At 51.6% G+C, this 8,410-nt stretch overlaps 3 protein-coding genes across 3 annotated transcripts; 2 read left to right on the top strand and 1 right to left on the bottom strand.

Annotated features, from left to right (window-relative positions):
* Positions 1-2,867: 2,867 nt before the first annotated feature.
* Positions 2,868-5,055, top strand: LOC123168979 (vesicle-associated membrane protein 714). The gene is made up of 4 exons (XM_044586839.1): positions 2,868-3,299; positions 3,597-3,787; positions 3,886-4,049; positions 4,648-5,055. Exons 1-4 carry the CDS (start codon positions 3,077-3,079, stop codon positions 4,736-4,738), a joined length of 669 nt encoding a protein of 222 aa, XP_044442774.1. The 5' UTR covers positions 2,868-3,076; the 3' UTR covers positions 4,739-5,055.
* Positions 5,056-6,036: 981 nt separating this feature from the next.
* Positions 6,037-6,755, top strand: LOC123169051 (casparian strip membrane protein 2-like). Its single transcript, XM_044586902.1, has one exon. It carries the CDS (start codon positions 6,089-6,091, stop codon positions 6,752-6,754), a length of 666 nt encoding a protein of 221 aa, XP_044442837.1. The 5' UTR covers positions 6,037-6,088; the 3' UTR covers position 6,755.
* A 260-nt stretch (positions 6,756-7,015) lies between these two features.
* LOC123169053 (serotonin N-acetyltransferase 2, chloroplastic) lies at positions 7,016-8,115 on the bottom strand. Its single transcript, XM_044586903.1, has 2 exons — positions 7,980-8,115; positions 7,016-7,905 (listed from the first exon to the last, which is right to left on the bottom strand). The coding sequence occupies exon 2, from the start codon at positions 7,809-7,811 to the stop codon at positions 7,212-7,214; it is 600 nt and encodes a 199-aa protein (XP_044442838.1). The 5' UTR covers positions 7,812-7,905; positions 7,980-8,115; the 3' UTR covers positions 7,016-7,211.
* Between the last annotated feature and the right edge of the window lie 295 nt (positions 8,116-8,410).

The raw sequence follows: 8,410 nt of genomic DNA, 5'->3' as shown, positions 1-8,410 counted from the left end.
GGTGTACCAAACGTCACAACGTAACTGGGTGGCTATAAAGGTGCACTACAGGTATCTCCGAAAGTGTCTGTTGGGTTGGCACGAATCGAGACTGGGATTTGTCAGTCCGTGTAAACGGAGAGGTATCTCTGGGCCCACTCGGTAGGACATCATCATAATGTGCACAATGTGACCAAGGAGTTGATCACGGGATGATGTGAGTTACGGAACGAGTAAAGAGACTTGCCGGTAACGAGATTGAACAAGGTATCGGGATACCGACGATCGAATCTCGGGCAAGTAACATACCGATTGACAAAGGGAATTGTATACGGGATTGATTGAATCCTCGACATCGTGGTTCATCCGATGAGATCATCGTGGAACATGTGGGAGCCAACATGGGTATCCAGATCCCGCTGTTGGTTATTGACCGGAGAGGTGTCTCGGTCATGTCTGCATGTCTCCCGAACCCGTAGGGTCTACACACTTAAGGTTCGGTGACGCTAGGGTTGTAGAGATATTAGTATGCGGAAACCCGAAAGTTGTTCGGAGTCCCGGATGAGATCCCGGACGTCACGAGGAGTTCCGGAATGGTCTGGAGGTGAAGAATTATATATGGGAAGTCCAGTTTCGGCCACCAGAAAGTTTCGGGGGTTATCGGTATTGTACCGGGACCACCGGAAGGGTCCCGGGGGTCCACTGGGTGGGGCCACCTATCCCGGAGGGCCCCATGGGCTGAAGTGGGAAGGGAACCAGCCCTTAGTGGGCTGGGGCGCCCCCCTTGGGCCTCCCCCTGCGCCTAGGGTTGGAAACCCTGGGGGTGGGGGGCGCCCCACTTGGCTTGGGGGGGTGGGGAAAGCCACCCCCCCTTTCCCCTTGGCCGCCGCCCCCTTGGAGATCTGATCTCCCAGGGCCGGCGCCCCCCCAGGGGTCCCTATATATAGTGGGGGGAGGGAGGGCAGCAGCACTACAGCCCCTGGCGCCTCCCTCTCTCCCTGCAACACCTCTCCCTCTCGCAGAAGCTTGGCGAAGCCCTGCCGAGATCCCGCTACTTCCACCACCACGCCGTCGTGCTGCTGGATCTCCATCAACCTCTTCTTCCCCCTTGCTGGATCAAGGAGGAGACGTCGCTGCTCCGTACGTGTGTTGAACGCGGAGGTGCCGTCCGTTCGGCACTCGGTCATCGGTGATTTGGATCACGACGAGTACGACTCCATCAACCCCGTTCATTGGAACGCTTCCGCTCGCGATCTACAAGGGTATGTAGATGCACTCCTTTCCCCTCGTTGCTAGTATACTCCATAGATGGATCTTGGTGATGCGTAGAAAATTTTGAATTTCCGCTACGTTCCCCAACAGGACCATGTTTTTAATTTCAAGGGCTTGACCAAGGGTCATCGAGTGCTCAACCGCAACAGGGCCTGCGGCCATTTGACATGGCCGGCTACTTTGCCCCCGATGCACTACTCGCTGACCTTTTTTCGCAGGCGTTTCCGGATGCGCAAGACTGTCTTCGATCGTTTGTACCATGGCGTCCGGTCCTACATTGACTACTTCATTCTGAAGAAGGACGCTGTGGGAACGATTGGCTTCTGGTTACCAGAAGCGCACGGCCGCACTCCAAATGTTTGCATATGGCACGACCGCTGATTCGTGGGACGAGTACCTACCGATGTATGAGAGCACATGCAGAGATGCCATGGTCAGGTTTGCAACTGTCGTGGTTGAGGTGTTCAGACCTCAGTACCTGAGAGACACCAAGAGGCTCTTGGCAATCTCAGAAGCAAGATGATGGCCAGGTTTGCTTGGATCTCTTGACTGCATGCATTGGAAATGAAGAGTTGTTCGAAAGCTTTGCAAGGGCAATATCAGAGTCATGTTAAGAAGCCCACCATCATTCTTGAAGCAGTTGCATCACAGGATCTTTGGATTTGGCACGCTTTCTTTGGCATGTCCAGGTCTCACAATGACATCAATGTGCTGCAACGATCGTCGTTGTTTGTGAGGCTGACTGGAGGAAAAGTTCCTCATTGCCACTATATTGTCAATGGACACGAGTACAACATGGGCTACTATCTGGTTGACGGTATCTATCCTCCATGAGCTACCTTTGTCAGCACCATCTCAAACTCAATTGGCCAGAAAAAGGCTCACTTTGCCCAAAGACAAGAAGCAACTAGAAAGGATGTCCAGAGGGCATTTGGAGTTCTGCAGGCCCGTTTTGCAGTTGTTCGTGAACCTGCTAAACAATGGGATCCGGAAACCTTGTGGGAGGTGATGACATATTGTGTGATTATGCACAACATGATCGTCGAGGATGAGGGCGACGATACTGCCGCAGCTCTGGAATTTGAGAACATGGGTGATCCTATCCAACTTCCGGACCAGAATCCGGTTACATTTGAGTTTATTCAAATGCATCAACAAATTTGGCATCGACCAACTCACGAGCAGCTGAAAGAAGATCTGATTGAGTATGATCAGTGGGTGGTTAAAGGAGACAACAATGTTGGGTTGCATTTTCTGAACTTTTTAAAATTTAAACTAGTGCTGCATGCGGCTATTTGAACGTCTGTATCCTTTGCATGCGACTATTTGATTGTGCGGACTTTAAAAATATATGCAAAAAACCGGATGTACGCTAATAACGTTGATGTCGTCTTTTCGTATTCGTGTCCGTCCGTGGACTGGTCTTCTGTTTACGGAGGGATGGGGAGAAAATTTGTGGGTCGAGATGCTCTAACAAGCAAACAGACAGCACGGCATCGGCATGAAAGTATACAAAGCAAGTTGTGAGAGCAAGGGAGGAAAAAGAAAGAAAATTGGGCGGAGAAAACCGTGAACTTAGAATAGAAAACGGTAGTCGACGGCAGTACGGCACGGCGCCGCTCGAAACCCCCACATCCATCGCACCTCTCCTCCCAAATTCCCAATCAGTTATACTACACGCCTGCCTCCCTCCCTCCGTCTTCCTGGACCCAAGGCCAGATCAGATCAGCTCAGGCCGCCTCCGCTTCCCGACCCCAGTTCCAATTTCGATTCCCACCCCCACCCCCGCCCCTCGGGACCGAGGAGGAGGAGGAGGAGGAGGAGGATGGCGATCGTGTACGCGCTCGTGGCGCGGGGCACGGTCGTGCTGGCCGAGTTCGCCGCCGTCTCGGGCAACGCCGGCGCCGTCGCCCGCCGCATCCTCGAGAAGCTCCCCTCCGAGGCCGAGGCGCGCCTCTGCTTCGCGCAGGACCGCTACATCTTCCACGTCCTCCGCTCCCCCGCCGACGGCCTCACCTTCCTCTGCATGGCCAACGACACCTTCGGACGTCAGTACTGCTAACCCCCTCCCTCACTCAGCCTCTAGTTAGTCAGTTATGCTGAATTCAGGAAGCTCTTGTTAGATTCGGCTTCTCCTCTCAGCGGGATGTGCGGCAAACATGACGTGATCTGAGATGTTGGGATAGAATTGCGTTTTTCGGTTCATCATGGACAGTTCTTTCAGTTTTGTGTACTGAAGCAAACCAATTATAGATCATCATCATGCCTTGCCAGCATCTAGTAGTCTATGTGCAATCATTCTGCTTGTTGCTAACACTTTGCCATGCCGTCTGTTCATGATGCAGGGAGAGTTCCCTTCATTTATCTCGAGGACATCCAGATGAGGTTCATGAAGAACTATGGCAGGGTCGCCCATTCTGCGCTGGCCTATGCCATGAACGACGAGTTCGCCAGGGTGTTGCACCAGCAAATGGAGTTCTTCTCCAGTAACCCCAGTGCCGACACGCTCAACCGCCTCCGGGGTGAAGTCAGTGAGGCAAGTACCACGAGATGCTTGCATTTGGGACATTTCTGTTGTATGTCCTTAGTTAGCAGTGCTGGGCTTACAGTGCTTATGCTTGCAAAAACCTGCAGATACACACCGTCATGGTTGACAACATAGAGAAGATTCTGGACAGAGGCGACCGCATCTCGCTTCTTGTAGACAAGACCTCCACAATGCAGGACAGCGGTTTTCACTTCCGCAAGCAATCCAAGAGGCTTCGGAGAGCTCTCTGGATGAAGAATGTCAAGCTTCTGTAAGTTCTACACATCTCTATCTTCCATAATTTACTTTCTACAATGGTTTTTATAGTGTGCAAGTCCCTATTTATACCAGAAAGCACCTCCAGATCTGGTATCTACAAAACCAGATTCCAGCCTGTTAGAGTTTTCCATGTCTCCAGATTCAGTCTGGCTGGAAACTGTCATTTCCGAACAAAAGCAACTGTTAGTTTCATGAGAAACACAAGATGGAGAAATTATGTGTTTCGCTTAAAGAATATATGGGGAAATGATACATATAAGAGTGAATTACACTGTTCGGGTAAGGAGTAATTTTAGAGGAGCTTTCGTAATTTCAACTAAATTCTAGAGCTCTGTAAAGAAATACCCCTCATCCAAACATCCCCTAAATCTATTGTTTAATTGATTAAGTTAGTGTGGTGTGTCATGACTGAAATCACTGAAACCCCTGTTCCGAGTAGGAAACCCCTGTTCAACTAAATTCTAGAGCTCTGTATTGGCAAGTGCAGCCAAGCAAAACCAATAGCTGTCTATAACACCATAGTTTCATTTTTATGCACTTCTACGTGTTTGGCAGCTCCTGAGATGTTTCTTGTTCTGTGTTTGTTGCAGAGCGGTGTTGACGGGGGTCATTGTGCTGCTACTTTACCTGATCATTGCTGCTTTCTGCGGAGGCCTATCCCTTCCATCGTGCAGATCATAGAACACTAGCTCTACACCTCCATACATGATGTTCCAAGTTCGGCTCAGCTTCCAGAGCTAAAACCTTATGTTTTGGTCAACAGATTCGCAGTTGAGTTCTCGGTAGATTGTTTTTGCTCATACAAGTCGATATGAAATGTTTGTACAAAAACCGGGTCCGTGTGTACAGTATGAAATGTCGTTTGTGCTTCCTTTGGGTATGTTGTGGCACTAGTTAAGAGTTGCTCGGTGCACTGGTTCGTCGAAATTTTTACTGATGTATAGTACCTCCCTTTCTGGAAAAGATGTGAACACTGAACAGGGCATGTTTCCTTTTTATCTTCTTTTTGCTTACTCTGCTTGGGCGTTGAGCAAATTGTCAGCTATATTGCGATGGATGTTTTGGAAGCAGTAACGTCTGTAGATCTGAATGCTTTTGTGCTCTGCTTACATCTTGGATGGTGTGGAAGCAGCGCAACGAGAGTACCTTAGAGCATGCCAGGCCTTCCCTTCCCTGCTCGCCAGGATTAGAGCGGAAGCCAGGGTCCGGCATCTGGGCTCCTACTAGGCCATCTCCCAGGCTTCGAACTTGTTTTTCTTTTGACTGAACTGAAGCGCAAGGCTCTTGCGTCGTCCCGAGAAAATAAGCACTTCTGTGCAATATTATGGTTGGGTTTTTGAGTTTACTCAGTTGTAGTACTCCCTCCCTTTATTTTTACTCCGCATAAGATTTGTTTGAAGTTAAACTATGCAAACTTTGACAAATTTATATTAAAAAATATCAACATTTTACAATACTAAAGTTTTATAGTATGAAATTTAATTTCATGATGCATCTAAAGTTATTGATTTTGTTTTGTGAATGTTTATATATTTTTATAAAGTTAGTCAAACTTTATAATTTGACTTGATATAAGTTTTATATGCTGAAGGAGGGAGTACATCATTGCCATGCCAGCCACCTTGTTTGAACTTTTGCCTCTTTATTTTTTTTGCTCAAATATGTGAGGGTATCTGTACGCTTCGTTTTTTAAGTTGAACTGCTCCCGGTCATGTCCTGTACTCCTATTCCGGCATCGGTGAAATGCAGAGCAGTTAGAAAAGCAAATTCCAGCGAACTAAGCAACCACTCCTGCAAACCCAAACACACTAACTACATCCCTCTCAACTTCTTCACCATCAAGCTCTTGAATCAATCATTCCTCCAACTATTCCATTACCTCTGCACCTGATCTGCATGCTCCATGTGTGCATATATGCTGCATTGCGGCATGGTCTCTACGCAGCAAGCAATCTTCATCTTCTTCTCAATCTCCCAGACAAGCAGGAAGCACCTAGCAGCTGAGCAGAGCAGCCAGCCATCCCAGCCAACATGAGCAGCACCAACGAGGCCACCGTCATCCACATGGACGACACCACCGGCAAGGCCCCGGCTACGGCCGCGCCACCGCCAGCAGCCGCACCCGCGCCGGTGCAGCAGCAGCGCAAGTCCGGCGGCGGCGTGCCGTTCATCCTGCGCAGCGGCGCCGAGGGCTTCCGTCGCTGCATGGCCTTCGTGGACCTGCTGCTCAGGGTGGCGGCCTTCGGGCCCACGCTCGCGGCCGCCATCTCCACGGGCACCTCCGACGAGACGCTCTCCGTCTTCACCGAGTTCTTCCAGTTCCGTGCCAGGTTCGACGACTTCCCGGCCTTCACCTTCTTCATGGTCGCCAACGCCGTCGCCGCGGGGTACCTGGTGCTGTCGCTCCCCTTCTCCATCGTCGGCATCATCCGGCCCAAGGCGACCGGCATCAGGCTGCTGCTGCTCGTCTGCGACACGGTCATGGTGGTGCTGGTGACGGCCGCTGCGTCTGCGGCGGCGGCCATCGTGTACGTGGCGCACGAGGGGAGCCGGCGCGCCAACTGGGCGCCCATCTGCATGCAGTTCCACGGCTTCTGCCAGCGCACCAGCGGCGCCGTCGTCGCCTCCTTCCTCGCCGTCCTCGTCTTCATCGTCCTCGTCCTCCTCTCCGCCTGCGCGATCCGCAGACAACGCTAGGCTACCTACGTGCCATCGCCGACCGAGGTCGCTCCATGCTTTTGAATCCATTCTGGTCTTGATTGTGCTTTCTTTACTTTACTGCGATTTGATCATCGATTGTGCTTTCTGCGCCATCTCATCTCATATACTCCTGCTCTCTGGTGTAAGGTGTTCGTCAATCAATTGTTCGTCGATCACTGTGGAATGTAACTATGTAAGTGTATTGATTAATCAATTTGAACATTTTCGATTTCCAGCGCGAAGCAAGCAAACAAGAGAGAAATTCAGATGGTCAGTTCCATCATCCATCTCATATATACTCATGTACTCTGCAATGCAGCAGTGTTAAGTGTATCGATCAATTTCAACATTTCCGATCTGTCTCCATCCCATCAGCTGGCAGAACAAACGAAAAATAAAGAAAGAAAGAAATGCAAAGCAGAGATGCATGGATGAATGATGATGGCAGTATATATCACTGTTGCTTCTGGTTTTGCTTGCTGCGGTAGTATGCCATGCCTCGGATGCCGTCGGGGTCCATGGCGAATCCCAGCGGGCGGTAGAACCCGACCACCCTGGGCTCGGCGTAGAGCACGATGTTGCCGACGCCCTTGCGCCGGAGCTCCGCCACGAGGCGCTCCATGACGGCGCGGCCGAGCCCGAGGCCCTGGCACGACGGCTCCACCACCACGTCCCACACCACCGCGTTGAACACCCCGTCCCCGGCCGCGCGCGCGAACGCCACGGGGCGCCCCGTCGCCTCCGACGCCAGCCATGCCACCTCGCTGTGCTCCAGCGCGCGCCGGAGACGCTCCTCCTGCCGCCGAGGGAACCCCACGCGCGCGAACACCTCGTTCAGCGCCGCCACGTCCAGGCCCTCCGCGGTGCGCCGCACCGCGAAGCCCCGGGACGACAGCTCCGAGTCCGACACCGTCAGCTGGACGCCCGCGACGGCGCCGCCGGCGGACGCGGCGGGACGGCGCAGGAGGAACGGGTTCCTCCTCGGGCTGAGCTTAACGGCGGCGTGGAGGAAAGCGCGCGCGCGGACGCGGGGCTGCAGCTGCGGTTGTTGCATGGCTGATGTGCTGATGGCTTCGGACTCCTGTGGCCATGGACTGCTTGCTTATCCTTCCCCGTCTGTTAGCTTAGCTTTCTTCCCGCCACTAATTCTGTTACACAGGTTGTCGGGGTTATCTGCAAATATTAAAAATACTGATACTTTACGCAACTAGTTTCAGCTTACTTTTCTTTTCGCGAATACGGTAGGATGCGTATCTTTTCATTGATATGTTGGGAGTGTGTATCAAGCATTGCAGAACAGTCTTCGCAGTATAGCTAAATCCAGCGAATTGACCTCCACGCATACAGATCGTCTTTCTCCCCTTCCTGTGTTCTGTACCAAGCCTGGAGCTAGGGCTAAGCAAAATCTAGGCGAGCTCGCTCTCTGTGCTGGTCCCTCCTTACACCAGATGCGCCCTCCCCCCTTCCCCGGCTGATTAGGAGCCAACCATCCTCTTTTTACTGATAAAGGATCCACGGTATAATCACTAATTTTGGTTCTTCTATCCACGTTCCCAATACTTCGGTTCGCCGATTCAATGCAGTGGCATTTGGTAAGTTGAATAGTATGAGCACCGAATCAATGTGCGACATGCAGTTCAAATGGATAATTTT

The sequence above is a fragment of the Triticum aestivum genome, chromosome 7D, assembly GCF_018294505.1.
Source record: "Triticum aestivum cultivar Chinese Spring chromosome 7D, IWGSC CS RefSeq v2.1, whole genome shotgun sequence".
Taxonomy (NCBI): Eukaryota; Viridiplantae; Streptophyta; class Magnoliopsida; order Poales; family Poaceae; genus Triticum; species Triticum aestivum.
Note: the sequence above shows the minus strand (reverse complement) of the source record. Positions and strands in the feature narration are given on the sequence as shown.

What these genes read in the sequence shown, in the direction of transcription:
- LOC123168979 (XM_044586839.1), top strand. Translation starts at nt 3,077, where the DNA reads ATGGCGATCGTGTACGCGCTCGTGGCGCGGGGCACGGTCGTGCTGGCC. An exon ending in GGCCAACGACACCTTCGGAC is followed by an intron (nt 3,300 to 3,596) that starts GTCAGTACTGCT and finishes TTCATGATGCAG; the next exon opens with GGAGAGTTCCCTTCATTTAT. An exon ending in ATGAAGAATGTCAAGCTTCT is followed by an intron (nt 4,050 to 4,647) that starts GTAAGTTCTACA and finishes TGTTTGTTGCAG; the next exon opens with AGCGGTGTTGACGGGGGTCA.
- LOC123169051 (XM_044586902.1), top strand. Translation starts at nt 6,089, where the DNA reads ATGAGCAGCACCAACGAGGCCACCGTCATCCACATGGACGACACCACC.
- LOC123169053 (XM_044586903.1), bottom strand. Translation starts at nt 7,811, where the DNA reads ATGCAACAACCGCAGCTGCAGCCCCGCGTCCGCGCGCGCGCTTTCCTC.